The 17,100-nt window shown below is 46.0% G+C and overlaps 1 protein-coding gene across 1 annotated transcript; it reads right to left on the reverse strand.

The window, feature by feature from the left end:
* Window positions 1-966: 966 nt before the first annotated feature.
* RPS27L (ribosomal protein S27 like) lies at window positions 967-6,581 on the reverse strand. The gene is made up of 4 exons (XM_030577389.1): window positions 6,477-6,581; window positions 4,479-4,587; window positions 3,320-3,430; window positions 967-2,098 (listed from the first exon to the last, which is right to left on the reverse strand). The coding sequence occupies exons 1-4, from the start codon at window positions 6,480-6,482 to the stop codon at window positions 2,070-2,072; spliced, it is 255 nt and encodes an 84-aa protein (XP_030433249.1). The 5' UTR covers window positions 6,483-6,581; the 3' UTR covers window positions 967-2,069.
* Window positions 6,582-17,100: the final 10,519 nt, after the last annotated feature.

The following is a 17,100-nucleotide window of genomic DNA, read 5'->3' on the forward strand; positions in this document are numbered from 1 at the left end:
CGTTGCTTTATTTTTTTCTTTGTCATATAAATACTCCAAAATAGTGATCTTTGTTTAATGGTTCTTAAAAGTAAGGGTTTTTTGGTTGTGGGGAGGGGGTTTAGGAAAAACAAACTCACTAAACATTGCATTGGATCAGATAAAGATCTAATATAACATGTAAAAATCCAAGCATATTGCTAAAACCACAGAGCATACAGCACTAGTGATAGGAAACACCCCAATGTAGATATTTGAAATGGGTATGAAAGCAAGATTCATGGCAAGAAATAAGTTTGAAAACACTTTTAGCAATCAAAGCTACTAGTGAGAACATTTTACCAGTGTACAGTATAGCAGTTGCAGACTTTCTATATCCAAAAAGAACATACTTTTGGATACTTACCTCACTGTGGAGGTATTGTGTCTGATTGCTTTTTATTTTTATTTTTTTTTAAAAAGGCATTATTGAAGGTAAATCAGAATCACTGGTCAACGTAATTTCCCTATATGGAAGCATTACAGGAGTTTACATCTCATTTACGCTACTGCCAACAGCCAGGTTTAGACAGAATGACAAGATGGGTTATTCAGCTACTCTTAAAATCTCATGTGTGAAAAGGGTATCAAACATTAATTTTAGCTTGTGCTTATATCTAGAAAGAATTGTCCGTCTTGCCTCATTGGCATTTCTAACCATCTGTGTGGGCAGTGTTTAGCCAACCTAAGACAATTTGAATGACACATCAGATCTGACTTGTTACTTTTGCTCTTAAGTTATCCTGTGTTTGTCATGAAATCTCAATATGGTTTAAAGTCACTTGGTAGAATATGTAATAGTTATGTAGGGATCAATTGACACAAGCCACTTTGCACCTTTAAGAAAAACACATACATACTAAGGATTTTTTTAAATGAAGAGATGGACACTAAATTCATGCTCACTTTCTAAGAAATGCAGTAAAACATCTCACAAACTGATGCAAATACAGTATCAAGCATTTTTTTTATTGATTTTAAGCTGACATGCTCTTACCACAAAAGAATACAGTTTAAATTGGGAAAGACAAAATTTCCAATGCCAGCCAAATGATAAGACATATTTAATTTGTGCAATTTTGAAAAAAGTTCTGTTTACATATAAATCAAGACTTTATTATAAAATTATATTTCTTAAGATACAGATTTAAGAATGCACTGTTTACATGGCTTACCATGTAAAGAAATAACTGAAATGTCAATTCTGTTAATATTCCATGGCAATTTAGAAAGAGAAGCAGTCCTTTTAAAAACAAAAGCCAACCAATTTTTTTTCTTGCTCAGGTGAACTGATTAATTGTTATGCATAATATCTTTTCAGACTTTAAAATGCTAGTTCATGGTCTTATAACAGGATAAAACCTATTTAAGAGCAATGTATTAGACTTAACAAGCATTATACCAAGATACTTTATTTTCTAGATTAACCTGTCACAGCATGGAACTAATTTTTTTAATTGAATTTTATTCATTTCCTCGTGACTTGATGCCATTCACAGCTCTCTAATAGTTTGCTGTCTAATAGGTATTTGTTCATATACCATATCCCCATGCATAGGGAATGCTTTCTAGTTTTCCTGTGGAAAAATGTTTGTTTTATATACCCATCTAGCAATTTTAACCCCATGTCTCACAACAGAAGCATAAAAAAAAGCTTAAATATATGAAATGTATTCCTACAGCAGTCTCCATTTGTAAGTGCACAGGCACTTGCCTTTCATTTCTATAGCTGATATAGCAGTGGTGATTAGTCAGTTTATAATTAACAAAACAGTGTGCAGCAAGTCTTAAGTTCCGATTCTTGTCTGGAATGGCATCACCCATTCAAAATACAGTAATAAAAAGCTATAAAAATAGAGCTTAATTACCCATAGATTTCTAGGAAAAATCTGCACATTATTAAGACGTTTTATTGGGGAAGAAAAACCCACCAGGTGACTGCTAGTGTTGCTTACAAAGTTGAACAATTAACTTGGTAGATTAACTGACATTTTTGAACAGATAAGGCTTCCAGGAGCGTATAATATGAGTCATGTTGGCAAAGGGAGCATTCAATGCTGCTTTCTTCTAAATGAGCAACCTGTAAACAAATCACACAAAAGGATATCAAACTGGGATAGTCCTTAAGTTGTTGTAGAAGCCAACCCTGAGAACATCCTATTGCCCTCGCCATTTCTGTAGCTGAGTTTACATAAATAATGGGTTTAATTTACTTTTTCTCTACAGGACAGTCAAGTGAAAAATTAGCATTTCAGATCAGGCCTAATCTGATTATAATAATGACACAGCTACATTTTTATATCTCAATGTGCAGTGAGAGGGGCTTTATGCCTATGCCATTGCAAGCTTAACTTTGCATCTTTTTAAAGGCAGATCTCGCTGTTCTCTCCTCCAATGGCAAACACCCTAAATTGCAGTGACTTCTCGGGCAAGGGTGGGTTGTTCTGTAGCTTGGTCAGCCAGCAGCCTTATTCCAAGCACCCTGCACTCTGTAAACTCCTCTGTGAATGTACATAGATGCATCACTACTATTTAATACCTATATATCCACAGTTGTTGGCCTGTTTTACCACTGACAAGTATAGCCCAGAAATCAACTTTGAATGCATACTTTTCCAAAAAGAGATTAAATATAACCTCATGGGGTTTTTTATACCACTTTTCATATCTTAAGCATTTTGCTACACTTAAATAGTAAAAGTTAAACACTGGTTCTACCAGTTATCTATGCAAACAGAGCAGGCATTATTTACTCAATTATAGTTTGATAAAAACAAATTTTAATCACAGAATGTTAAGTAAGGAATCTTGCTGATACTAGGGGGAGAGGGCCAGCTGCCACTGTTTGAATCTGACAGCAGTACCCCACAACATAAGAGTGAATGTGTGACCCAGGGATTTAAACCTCATAACCTTCAGGTTCAGAAGTAAATGAACCATACTATAAGCTTTGGCCATATGCTTTCCATTACTGTTAATCTGAAAGGAATTACAACTCATTAAAGCCTATTCAGGGTGTTTAATTTATACAGTATTTGATGAAAACTGGTTTAGTTACATCACCCTTATATAATACAAAAAAGATGAGTTGCATGTACAGTTGCAATCCAGCTCCCAGTTTACCAGAAATCAACACTTCTCAAACACACTCATTTCTGAGGGATTTGAAGAACTTTGTTCATTTTCAGTCTTTGCTTTTTAAGCCACAGAGAAAATTAAAGCTTTAGCACTTTGCTAGTATATTAATGCACAGCCTTCAAAAGGAATAAAACTGGCTTAATTAGTAAACATACTCTCTTACCTTCTGTAAGCCTGGCCTTTCCTCCAGTAGGCTGGCACAACACAGTTGAGCACCCAACACACAGAACCACTGTCTGAGCATGGCTGAACACTGTGGTGATCTTGTAGCATCCTAAAAGGGAATAGTGGTAGACTTCATTCAAGTGACCCAGGTTAAATGTTTAAAGAGACATAGCAAAGTCTGCTTTTATTTGGTTTACAACCTTCCTCCAACAAAAAGTTGGCAACTGCAAGATACTAGACAATTAAATTTAAAAGCGCCTGATATTAGCAGTTGGACACTGCCTACAACAGGGTTAGGCAACCTACAGCACGCATGCCAAAAACGGCATATGAGCTGATTTTCAGTGGCACTCACACTGTCCGGGTCCTGGCCACTGGTCCAGAGGGCTCTGCATTTTAATTTAATTTTAAATGAAGCTTATTAATTTTTAAAACCTTATTTACTTTACATACAACAATAGTTTAGTTATATATTATAGACTTATAGAAAGAGACTTTCTAAAAATGTTAAAATGTATTACCAGCACACAAAACCTTAAATTAGAGTGAATAAATGAAGACTGCACACCACTTCTGAAAGATTGCCAACCCCTGGCCTACAACAATACAAGTTACTCTAGGATGACATATAATTGTGTTACTGAATCAAGCCTCTGAAGCCTTGTCTACAGTATCTAGTTAATCTCTTACTAGTAGAATTAGATATGACTGATTAAAATGCCAAGAACGAGCTTACATTCATACTCCCATTATTAGTACCATGAGTGCATTTGGAATAATGGAAGAACAAAAGTACAGCTAAGAGTTTCTCCTATTTTGAGTCACCTGAACAAAAAGCTTAGCCTTTTGTTGCCAAAACCCCATCCCTTTCACTCAAATTTTTAGTATACATTTGGAAGAAAAATTAAGATCCTGAAGCATAAGAGAGCTCCCAAGTCAGTCTTCTGGCAAAAACAAAGTGAAATCCTGATATTTCTAATATAAGAAGAAAACCCCTCTTTATTGGAGCACAGAAAGTACACCCATATTCCGTTTTATAGCAGGTTTACATCACAATTAGGAATGACATTTCATTGACCTTTTGTTATCACTCTTCACTGCATGTAAGTTTCATTACTGTTATGCATAATGAAAGGGTAAAGCACTTAAATATTTACCTGGACACTTTACATCCATAAAGTAGGAATTTGGACTCTGCACCAGACGTTTCTTTTTGTGCTTTCTCTTCTCCTCCTCTAGAGATGGATGTGCTATGTCCCTATCCAACTAGATTTAACAGCAAAAAAAAGGTAAATCATGGTATTGGATGGTAAATACTGCTCAATCCAGTTACATCAGTTGGATAGGAGACTTCCTGTTGATGTTATGCTGCTGTTTTTTTCCTAGTTAGTATATGCATATTAATATGCAAATTCCAGTGCATTAAAACTAAACCATAACATATGCAAGCATTTGTGTGTTAGGCTACGTCTAGACTACCTGCCGTATTGGCGGGTTAAAATCGATTGCTCGGGGATTGATATATCGCGTCTCATCTAGATGCGATATTGATCCCCGAGCGCGCTTATATCGATTCCGGAACTCCACCAACCCCAACGGAGTTGCGGAATCGACAGGGGGAGCCGCGGACATCGATCCCGCGCGGTGAGGACGGGTGAGTAATCCGATCTTAGATATTTGACTTCAGCTACGTTATTCACGTAGCTAAAGTTGCGTATCTAAGATTGATTTCCCCCCGTAGTGTAGACCAGCCCTTAGAAGCAGCTGCAATACCATCATTACCTTTGGAGATGCTTCTTACTGTAATGTAGTAGAACATGTACTGTACTGGGACACACACTATTACATCATTCTTACCAATACAATGTCTCACAATATTGAACTAGCTGCATGAATGAATTAATCACTCTTGATTAAAAAAAAATCAGATGTGAGCAGTGGAATAAAGAAAACTAGCAATGATTTCTGGATAGTTTGTTTCAGAAAGGAATTTCCAATTCTACAGTCTCTCTTGGTGTCTAAAATCAGTGTGAAGGCATCAGGCTGCCATCGCTGGAAAAGCTAAGTGGGTTGCTAGAAGCAGCATTTCTACACAAACAAAACAGGAACGCATGGAAGAAACAAAGCTGCTAAAAACATGCATAATGGAACAGATGATTAAAGAAAACTTCTAAAACCTAGGCCACTGAGCTAGCTCAAGGTAGCTGGAATGCAGCCAATAGGCCAAGCCCAGTACAATGTGATTGATTGTTCCTTGAACTGCTTTTCAAAAGACAGCCCCACAGCTGCCACCTGGTAATCTGATAGCTCAGAACAGATTAAACCAATTAAGAATCCAACCCTCCCAAAGTGCAAACAAGTGTCCTCCCATGTTACCAGAGCAGAAATGAAAAGGGACCTCAATCCTCCTCCTGACTTTGACTTGAGTGACTAAACTTTGTCTTCACTAGAGCAGGACGAGATGCAACACCTCCTACCCCCAACCTGGACTCCCTCCTGGCAGAGATAGTCCACACTCAAGATGAAGGAAGAGGACGACGGCAGGAAAAGGAATTTGGACAGGTCCCACAGCAGGGCCCCTAGCACTCTCAGCCCTACTACAGGGCAGAAGGGGGCAGGCTCAGCAGTCAGGCCCCTGGGTTAACAGACCCCAACACAGGGCAGGCCGGGAGATTGGAGCAGCCAGGCCCGTGGCGCTCGTCTGCTATATTCTGAGAAGCCAACGTAAGACGCCTGTAACGGGCGTCCCGGCACGTGCGAAGGGCACTAGGCGCCCCCAGGATCCCGTGAGCACGCGAGCGTCCTGCTAACGTCGCCGCCTCCCTCCCTTCAAAATTCCACGGGTGTCAGTTACTCCGTCCCGCTGTGCCGTTCGTGTCACGTGGCCGTGGCCGCGCCCCCTCCCCAGTGTCCCTCCCGCCCAGCGCAATGCGGGAGAATTCCCCCCGGCCCCGCGTCACACCTATCCAGGTCACGAGGGGAGGGTTGCCCCTGAGCGGCCCGCACTGTGGGCCCCTGGAGCTGGGTCCCATACACAGGGCTGTGGGAGGGGGGCACACTCCCCTGGCCGCAGTCTGCGGCTCCTCACCCCACCCTTCAGGGGGCTGCCAAGGTGACTCGCCCTCGGTCCCAACGTTGTAAACAAAACAACTCACAGGCATGTTGTCTCCCTAACCGGAAGTACCCTTCGACTGACTGAGCAGCGAACGGGGCGGGCCTCTCAGGCCACGGCAGCGAATCGGGGCTCATAGTCCGACTTCCGCTTCCGGGAGGCGGCGCGCAAGAAGCGTGGTGGTCTTTTCTCTATGGTTTACGTAGAGCTTTTCTCCAGCCTATGGCGGGGCTCGGTGATTCTCCGCCTTGGAGAGTGGCGGGAACTTGAGCGCTTTTCTCCCCGCTTCCCCGGGCCGTGCGGTGCGATATGGAGCCCGTTAGCCAGCTGGGATCCCGGGCGCCAGGGGCGTTCGGCCCGAGCCCCGCTTGCAGCTGCCCACACAGACAGGACGGAGGTGGGCACAACCCCAGGCCCCGCGGCCTCATCCCAGCCGCCCCACGCCAGTGGCGTGCTCCGAGGATGGATGGCTACCACTGGGCACTCCTTCCTTAGAGGCGGGCCCCAAGGCCTGGCTGCCCTGCGGAGATCACAGGGCCCAGCACCCAACCCTGAGGCTAGCCCTTCAGTGACCAAGCTAGTCCCCCAGCGACAGCAGGCGAGCCGCAGGCCTGGCTCTCTACGGTACAGAACATTGGCGCTACAAAACGTTTCTTCTACAGGAAAAACAGCAAAGAATCCTGTGGCACCTTATAGACTAACAGACGTTTTGGAGCATGAGCTTTCATGGGTGAATACCCACTTCTTCAGATGCATGTCATGATGCAGACATGCATCTGAGGAAGTGGGTATTCACCCACGAAAGCTCATGCTCCAAAACCTCTGTTAGTCTATAAGGTGCCACAGGATTCTTTGCTGCTTTTACAGATCCAGACTAACACAGCTACCCCTCTGATACTTCTACAGGAAGTGCCCCAGGAGAGGACCCTGTAGTGCAGTGGTTCTCAACCTTTCCAGATTGCTGTATCCCTTTCAGGAGTCTGTTTTGTCTTGCATACCCCAAGTTTCACCTCACTTAAAATGGCTTGCTTACAAAATCAGACATAAAAATACTGAAGTGTCACAGCACACTAGTAATGAAAAATGGCTTACTTTCTCATTTTTACCATATAATTATAAAATCAATTGGAATATAAATATTGTACTTACATTTCAGTGTGATACTTGAGCCTGTGTTTCACTTTTGAGCCTTTTCTGAAGCCCAAGCCCTGCCACCCGGGACTGAAGCATGGAATTTAGCTTTCTGGGCCCCCTGTGGTGTGGGGTCCCAGGCAGTTACCCTGCTTGCTATCCCCTAATACTGGCCCTGCACTTGCAACCCCCTAACCTGTCCAGGTAGAGAAACTGATCTAGAAGAGCTGAGTACCCCCTGGAAGGCCTCTCTGTACCCGCAGGGGTATGCAAACCCCTGGTTGAGAAACACTGCAGTAGGGTTTCGGGCCATTCCACTTTTAATGGTTTCTTCTCTAGGGCACACAGACTGAGTTATGACACAATAACATTAAGATGACAGTGTTTCTCAATGATCTGATATGTTGATGGTAGGGGCATTTTAAAAATTTTATTGTGTAAGCAGTCAGGATGAGCTCTACCCTGACATCTGGTGGTGAATTATAGGAAGTGTGGAAAGAATGTCAGGAAGTCAGATATTTACATGGGCACACCAGCAAGGCAGCCTGGGATGGTTATTTTGGCGGCTCTGGGGTCCCCAGTTTCTTTGTTGTTGGGGCGGAATAAATAAAGTGTTGCCACCTGATTGTGTGAATGGGGAGCTACCGGACTGCTTTGTGACAGAAATGTCTCAATATAACTTAAGTGACACTTGCTAAACAAGGGACATGGTTTCCAATACCCAGTGAATTGAGTGGGGATTGGTGTGTGTATATGTGATAGTATGGGTCCCTTTTTGAGGGCTTGGAACACCAATTGTATATTCTCCTCTCTCCACTGTTAAAGAGTAGAGCTAATTTTTATTCTATTAGGAGTCCATTTAGAGACTGCTGAGCTGAATTCATGTTGGGCTGATGGTGCACCAGCACCAGGGCTCCCCTGCTAAGAGCTGAAATCACTGAAAGAGCTGAGCTGAGTGCTGTGTTAACTAGTGGGGGAGCCTGAAGACCTATTGTTAAGCGGCTGGCAGAGCAGAGCAGTTTGCAGTGTGTTGGAGCAGCCCATGGAACAGTGAGTGGAGTGAAGTGGGTTGTAGGGACAGCTGGAGGAGTGGCACAGCTGGTGTGGAGCTGGTCATGCTGAAGGCTGCAGCACAACTCCACGGAGAGGCGGAGCAGTTGGCCCTGGTACATGTAAGGTGCCTCTTAACTCCCTGTGTGGACTTCCCCCCACCCCATTTCCACCCAGGCAGAGGGGGTAAAACCCTGCAGATAAACTCTTGAATTCTAGGGTAGCACTGACCAGAGACTTTTGGGTTGTTGGACTTTGGGGTGAGACCCTAAGGGGGAAAGAACATTGCCAAATGTGTTTGGAGGTGGGTTTTTGTTTATGGTTTGTGTTATAATCCTGTTTGTGGTGTTCCTCCAATGGGATGCTGCATTGTTTCCTTCCTTTATTAAAAGGATTTTGCTACACTCAGACTCCGTGCTTGTAAGAGGGGAAGTATTGCCTCCTAGAGGTGCCCAGGGGGGTGTGGTATGTAAGTGTCCCAGGTCACTGGGTGGGGGCTGGAGACGGTTATGCATTGTGTTATTGAAACGGAACCCCTAGATACTGAACCCGGCCCTTGTTGCTGCCAACTCAGAGGGGCAGAAGGGTTACAATTGTATAATTTTTAGGTTAAAGCACTTATAATACAAATTGCATTATAAATGCTTTAATCTGAAAAGACTCAGCTAACACTTTGCTCTCTTTACTGTCCTACAAGTTATCAGTATGGAGCAGCTGACTCCAATTCTTGCTTTGTAACTCCTCTCTCTTCCAGTCTTTTGCCTTCAAATGTATCCTATTTACCTGTAGGTTGAAAATAAAAATGTAACAACCAGATGGTTCTGTTTCGGGAGGAGGATTATAAAATCCTTCGACCAAGACAATACCTTCATTATCCATAACACAGCAAAGGAATGACAAAGCATTTGAAATATCCTCATTTTCCCCTCCTACATTACCATTCCCTTCTTACAATTTTTCTCCTGCTAGGACACTCTAATGCCGTATGAAGATTTTTGAGTTAGCGTTTACCTTAAAAATAGAGGTTTTTAGGGAAGGAGAGGCTCAGCGGCATGGTTGAAAAGTAGGATGTCCACACCACAGTTGACCTGGTTCTCTATTTTGAGTTTATTTGGAGCTTCATTTTGTAGTGTTCACTGCTTACTGTGTGAAAGTGTGAGTGCCTGCCACTGTCAGCTCAGTGCTCAGAATGTCTCTATAGATCCCTCTATGCATCCAGTGAAGTGGGTATTCACTCACAAAAGCTCATGCTCCAATATGTCTGTTAGTCTATAAGGTGCCACAGGACTGCTTTTACAGATCCAGACTAACATGGCTATCCCTCTGATACTTAAAAGCAAACACTACAGCTGCAATTCAAACTTTAAAAAAATAAAATACAAGTTTATTTTGTTACAGAATAGGAACAGGAAATTAAAGATGTTGAACAGCAACTGTTTAAAGAGATAACTTGAAAGATTCCTGAAGATGGACTGGAAACATCAAAGCCCAGTATAATAATAGGTATGTTTAGGAAAAGGTGACTGAAAACTTTTTGTTGTCTAACAGCTGAAGCTGAGCTTCTCTAAACACATACATCATAGTATCTTTTTTCTGGACTATCCCTTTTTGCATATAATCCTTTTCCATTGCGGTTGCAAGGCAGAACTTACCCCCGTTTCACTCAGTTCTGCTCTATTCACTGCCTTCTGGAGCTGGGATATTTTTCTGGTGTTTGCTTCCTGGTGTTGTCAGTGTAGTTAGGGTGACGTAGTGTCCGTGTAGACACTGCCTTACTTACACTGGCTGTTGGATGTCATTCTTGTCAGTTTCAGAGCTACCTCTGGCTAAGAGCTGCATGGGGCTCCTAGCTGGAGCTGTGAAATTGACTAGAATATCAGTTTCACAGCTGGAAATTGAGTGGTATTCACAGCAAACTCTCCTGGTGAGAACATGCACCACTGGCAGAAGGAGAGTAGTGTGGGCACCAGCAGACAATTAAATTACTGCTGTGGCTGTAGCAGATTGGCCTAAATTAAGTCAACCTAATTTTGTACTGTAGACAAATCCCTTGAAAGAAATGCTTATTGACTGATCATTAAAATGACTTCACAATAATACTTTAATTTCTAATGGCTTGTTTAGAAGAGGGAAATTTATACAAGTGTAACTAGATTGATGTTACAGGCAGATTTCCACACTGTAGAACTAAGTTCAATTAATACTTAAGTTCTTCTTTGAGTGATTGCTCATGTCCATTCCACAATAGGTGTGCATGCTCACCATGTGTACTGGTGCCGGAAGCTTTTCCCCTACCAGTACCCGTAGGGGAACACCCCAGCGACCCCTGGAGTAGCGCCACCATGGCGTGGTGTAAGGGATGCTGCGCGCTTCCCCCATCCTTAGTTCCTTCTTGCTACCAGTGATGGTGCTTCAGAACTGCTGTACTCCAGCTCTGCTCTGTGGCTTTCCCTGATTGGACTGTCATTTAGTTCTGTAGATAGTACCTATAGTTTAAAAAAAAAAAAAGTATAGATAGTAAAGTAGAAGAACCATGCCCGGGTTGGGGCATGCCCTGTGCCCCAGGCTTTAAGTCGTGCGATACTTGTAAATGGCCTATGCCCATAAGCGACCCTCACACTAGCTGTTTACATTGTCTTGGGGAAACCCACATAAGTGACCGCTGCAAAATTTGCTGATCATTTAAGCCTCAGACCAAGAAGGAGCAGGATATACAGCTCCGAGCTATATCGTTGGAGTTAGCCTTCACTCCGACACCGCAATGCCGCTCCGAGTTGGCATTGAGCTCTATAGCATTGATGCACAGCAGCCCAGCGGTACCTTCCACCCGCCAGCACAGCTCCCCATCCACGGGATACTCTAAGAAGATCTTCTCCATCAAGGCATCAGGGTTAGGCTAGTGGTCAGACTAGACCCATGCTGGGCAGCTCTCGATCCCCCTCAGCCTCGCGGCCTCTGACTCAGGCAGAACGGAGTAGCCCAGTCCACTCTGAGCCAACCTCCCCAGATGCCAGTGGCCACACATGGGTGCCCTCCACGCCGGTGGCCCTGCAGGCAGCTCAAGATATAATGTCTCTCCCTGTACTGGCTGCACTGACCCTAGCAGCTCCCTGGTCCAGAGGCAAGCCCACCACATGGGTGGTACCAGTCGCAGAAAGGTTCCCGAAGCTGCTCTTTGCCGAGTGACCACCTGCTTGCAGCCTACACCGGTCTCCGTCAGCCCCCACCTGATTGTCTGCCTGAGTGCTGAGCAGCAGGGAATCGAGGCACTGCTCCACATCTAGAAAGCGCAGGCCTCAAGGTCAGAGCATGCCCCACTGGGACTGGGTCCAACAGCACTGGAGGTCGCTAACTCCGAGAAGCCACCATAGCCCCTCGCAGTACTGATGTCAACACCGCTCATGCTCTTCGCCCCGGTCAAGGTCCCCAGCACGGCACCACTCCTGCAGCCCCAGGCGTAGATCGCCGGCAATGGGCCACCACAGATCCGCCTGACGGAGCCATTCACGGAGCAGCTGTTACAGATGGCACTCCCGCTCCTCTAGACTGGACTCATGGTCTCGAGCCCAGCACCACTCATGACGCCATTACTGGTCCCCATCCCAGGATAGCGGTCGTTCGTATGCCAACCTAGCCTCCCCTTGGAGCTGGCAGTCAGCGGTCCACACGAGTCTGGCAGGGCAGCCTGCCCCGCTGATGCTGCACCAAGTGCAATGGCACCAGGCTCCGTGGCCAGCGCCCTCATACCAATGGGCCCCTTCCGGAGTGGTCATGACTGATCTCGGACCAATGGATCCTCAACACCATCTCCCAGAGCTAAACCCTCCAATTTCTCTCTACTCCACCTTCCCTCCCCATTCCTCTTCAGGGACCCCTCTCATGAGAGCCTACTCGAGCAAAAGGTCAGGCGGCTCCTGCACCTGGGAGCGGTGGAGGTGGTGCCTGCGGAGTTCAGGTACAAAGGATACTACTTCCACTATTTCCTTATCCTGAAGGCCAAAGGGAGCCTCAGGCCCATTCTGGACCTGCAAGGCCTAAACCAGTACATGGTAAAACTCAAGTTCGCATAGTCTCCCTGACCTCCATTATTCCCTCCCTGGATCCCAGAGACTGGTATGCCGCCCTCGATCTCCAGAACGTGTACTTCTACATTCACATATTTGAGGGCCACAGGTGTTTCCTCCACTTTGAGGTAGGACAGGAACATTACCAGTTCACCATCCTCCCGTTTGGCCTCTTGACAGCACCCAGAGTCTTCACAAAGTGTATGTCTGTGGTGGCAGCCTACCTCAGACGTCGGGGGGTCCAGATCTTCCCCTACCTTGACAACTGGCTGGTCAAAGGCAGCTCCAGCCAGGTCTCCAGTACAGGACCACATAATACTCCTCCTGTCCAAATATACCACACTGTGGCTGCTGGTAAACAGCATCAAATCCACGTTGGTACTGGTTCAACAAATAGAGTTAATTGGCGCGATTCTCAATGTGACATCGGCCAGAGCTTCCCTCCTGCTGGACAGGTTCGAAACCTTGAGGGATCTCATAAGGGCAATCATGAGGTTCCCTGTGACAACTGCCAGGGCATGCCTCCAACTCCTGGGTCACATGGCAACATGCATGGACGTATGCCATGCCAGGCTCAGAATGTGGTCCCTTCAGCTCTGGCTGACCTCGATGTTCTCCCAATCCAGAGACAGGTTGGTCAAAGTTGTCACTGTGCCTGAATCTGTACTAGCCTTCCTCCTTGGTGGACCTCCCTGGACAACATGCTCCAAGGAGTCCCTTTCAGGAGCTACTCCCCCACCATAGAATTGGTGTTCGATGCATCAGACCTGAGGTGGGGAACCTAGGTGGGAGACCTCCATACCCAAGGCCAGTGGTCCGCACAGGAACTAGACCTGCATATAAATGTCAAAGAACTTCAAGCGGTCCGTCTGGCTTGTGTGGCCTTCCACTTGTGCCTTATGGGCAGGGTGGTCAGAGTTCTCACAGACAACACGGCCTTGATGTTCTACATGAACAGGCAAGGCAGGGCCTGCTCCACAGCCCTCTGCCAGGAAGCCCTCTGGCTATGGGATTTCTGCCCACAATATCACCCACATTATCAACTTGGAAGCCCAGCACTTACTGGGCATCCGTAACTCTCGAGCGGATCGCCTGAGCCAGGACTTCTCCTCCCAGCATGAGTGGTCACTCCATCCGGAACTGGCTCACATGATCTTCCGAATGTGGGGCACTCCCCAAGTGGACCTCTTCACAATCAGGCAGAACCGCCGGTGCCCCCAGTTCTGCTCTAGGAGGGGCCTGGGCAAAGACGCAATTTCCAGTGCCTTCCTTCTGTCCTGGTTGGGTCAGCTGCTATATGCCTTTCCCCCAGTTCCATTGATCAGCAGAGTCCTGGAAAAAATCAAGACGGACAAGGTTCGCGTCCTCATGATTGCCCAGACAACTCTTACAATCCTGTCCATTGCCCGCCCGTGGTCACTGCCAACCCGCCCAGACCATCTCTCTCAGGACCAAGGTCGCCTCCTCCACTCCAACCTTGCAGCCCTCCACCTCATGGCGTGGCTGTTCAATGGTTAGACCGAGAGGAACGGACCTGCCCGAAGGGTGTACGACGAGTCCTACTGGAAAGCAGGAGGCCCTCCACGCGTCAGCTTACCTGGCAAAATGGTCAAGGTTCCAGGGGCGATTCCAGGCACCAGCACGCCAAGCATATGCCTGAGGCGGCAAGCCACAGGAGGTGCTTTGCTGGTCCCCGCGAGGGCGGCAGGCAGGTTGCCTTTGATGGCATGCCTGCGGAGGGTCTGCTGGCGGCAGGTCCCGAGGCTTCAGCAGACCTCCCGCAGGCTGCCGCCAAATCCGCGGGACCGGGGACCTCTTGCAGGCAAGCCACCGAAGGCAGCCTGCTTGCCGTGCTTGGGGCGGCAAAATACCTAGAGCAGCCCCTTCAAGGTTCTCTCGATGGGCCACCGATCGCAACGTCTCACCAGTGGCTGCCGCACTCCAGTTAATACTGGATAACCTCCTTCATCTCCGAGCCCAAGGCCTAGCACACTCATCCATCAAGGTGCAACTGGCAGCCATATCGGCCTTTCACTCGCCTGTGCAAGGCCACACAGTATTTTCTTACACCATGACTGGTTGATTCCTTAAGGCAGTGGTCCCCAATGTGGTGCCTGCGGGCACCATGGCACCTGCCGGGGGATTTTTGTGCACCCACCTAGTGCCCAGCAGGGGAGAGAAGCCGCAGCCCCATGCCTGCCAGGGACAGAGAACTCCGGAGCTGCAGGTGCCGGTGTTCTCTGTCCCTGGCAGGCGCAGGGCTGCGGCTTCTCTGCAGCTTCTCCAGGACTACAGGCGCAGTTTTCTGTCCCCGGCAGGGGCAGGGCCACGGCTTCGAATCCAGAGAGAAACCGTGGCCCTGCGCCTGCCGGGGACAGAGAACTCCGGGGCTGCGGGTGCTGGTGTTCTCTGTCCCTGACAGGCGCAGGGCCCACCTAGTGCCCAGCATGGGAGAAAAGCGGCTTCTATCTGGCATCTCCGGGGCTGTGGGCGCCGGTGTTCTCTGTCCCTGGCAGGCGCTGGGCTGTGGCTTCTCTCTGGCTTCAAAGCCAGAAAGAAGCCGTGGCCCCACCCCTGCCAGGGACAGAGAAATCTGGGGCTGCAGACTGTGGGCACCAGTGTTCTTGGTCCCTGGCAGGGACGGGGCCGCGGCTTAAGCTGGAGAGAAACCACGGCCCCGCCAGCTGCAGGCTTCATTCTGTATTAAAGTAAGAATAATAAATATATTTGGACCAGCAGTTCAACAATGTTTTACTTTTTTTAAATAAATAAGATGAAAACTTTATGATATTTATTTTGTAAAAACTCCTTAATTTTTCTCACAAGTAGATAAAAAAGAGCAAATTCACATGGTAAGGTGAAAGAGTCATTGTCGAATAATTTAATTAATATCTTTTACATGTAAAATTACCCTTTTTAATCTTATGGCTTCATATATTATGTAATATTAAATATGATTTTTTTTGTATTATTTAATGTAAAAATACAAAAAAAGCCTTGAAAAATTGTTGGCGCCTGCCGTGCTCTTCTGAAAACGTGAATGTGCTACTGGCCTCAGAAAGGTTGGAGACCACTTCCTTAAGGGCTTGGATCGCCTCTTTCCTTATGTTTGGCCCTGTTCCACAGGTGGCCCTGAACTTGGTTCTGGCTAGGCTGACAGGACCTCTGTTTGAGCTGCTTGACACATGCTCATGGTCCCACCTTTCTTGTGGCAATCACGTCTGCTAGGAGGGTCTCGGAGCTCTAGAGTCGCTAGGGGTGCTTCCATACAGGTACTGCTAGGGGAAAAACTTCCAGCACCGGTTCATGTGGCGAGCACGCATGCCTACTGTGGAATGGACATAAGCAACACATCTTGAAGAACACCAGTTACTGAAAAGGTAACTGTGTTTTCACTTAAATGGCATGTTTGATCTGGAGATTCTACTGGCCTGGGGTCTTATCTGTATTACAAGTTGAAGCACTTTAAGAAAAATCTGTTTTTAGATTGATTTTAAGTGGACTCTTAAATGGATTTTAACTTGTCATATTGATTTAGCTTAAATTGACAAGGAAATTTTAAGCAGTTTTACAATTATTTGAGTATCCAGGCAAAGTTAGCATTGATTTAACTGAATTGATTTAGTAGCACACCAAAGATAGCACTGGTTTAACTAAACTGATTCAGTAGCGTGCACACACACATGCAATTTGTAGCAATTTATCTCTTGGGGGGAGGGATAGCTCAGTGGTTTGAGCATTGGTCTGCTTAAAGCCAGGATTGTGAGTTCAATCCTTGAGGGGGCCACTTAGGGATCAGGACAAAAAATTGGTCCTGCTAGTGAAGGCAGGGGACTGGACTTGATGACCTCAAGGTCCCTTCCAGCTCTAAGAGATTGGTATACCTCCAATCTTTTTCTATAAGATTCAAAGTAATGCTTTTCCTACTTGGGGTATGGGCAAATTGAAACATGCATATGTAATTAACTTTGCATTGCGTTACTAAATGAGTGCATGTAACACCTTCCTAGATAGAGTTCTTTTAATATGCATATGAAAAGAGTTCACAGTTGCCCATCCTTTGTGTAATGAAGAGCACATCTCTGCTTAAAGACCAAAAAATTAAGAATACAGATAAATCCATTTGCAAGTAACAGCAAGCCTTACAGAAGGCACTGTCACAAGGCCTAGAATGAACCCAGAAGCACCTAGATGCAACGCAGGACCTGCTTACTACAACTGAGAAAAAAATGGCAGATTGTTTTGAAGTAATAATAGATGTAACAATTTCAGGTGATGGTTACCAACTGGTTTTAACTCATAATAGCATCTTCCCAAACCAGTCATTCTTAAGTGCAGAATACTACTATATTTAGTTAGTAGAGTCCCAAAGCTGGAGAACAAAGCTCATAATGATGTGCAGTTAGAAGGTGTTCGTGGAAG

This window comes from Gopherus evgoodei, chromosome 10, assembly GCF_007399415.2.
Source record: "Gopherus evgoodei ecotype Sinaloan lineage chromosome 10, rGopEvg1_v1.p, whole genome shotgun sequence".
In the NCBI taxonomy this organism is placed as follows: Eukaryota; Metazoa; Chordata; order Testudines; family Testudinidae; genus Gopherus; species Gopherus evgoodei.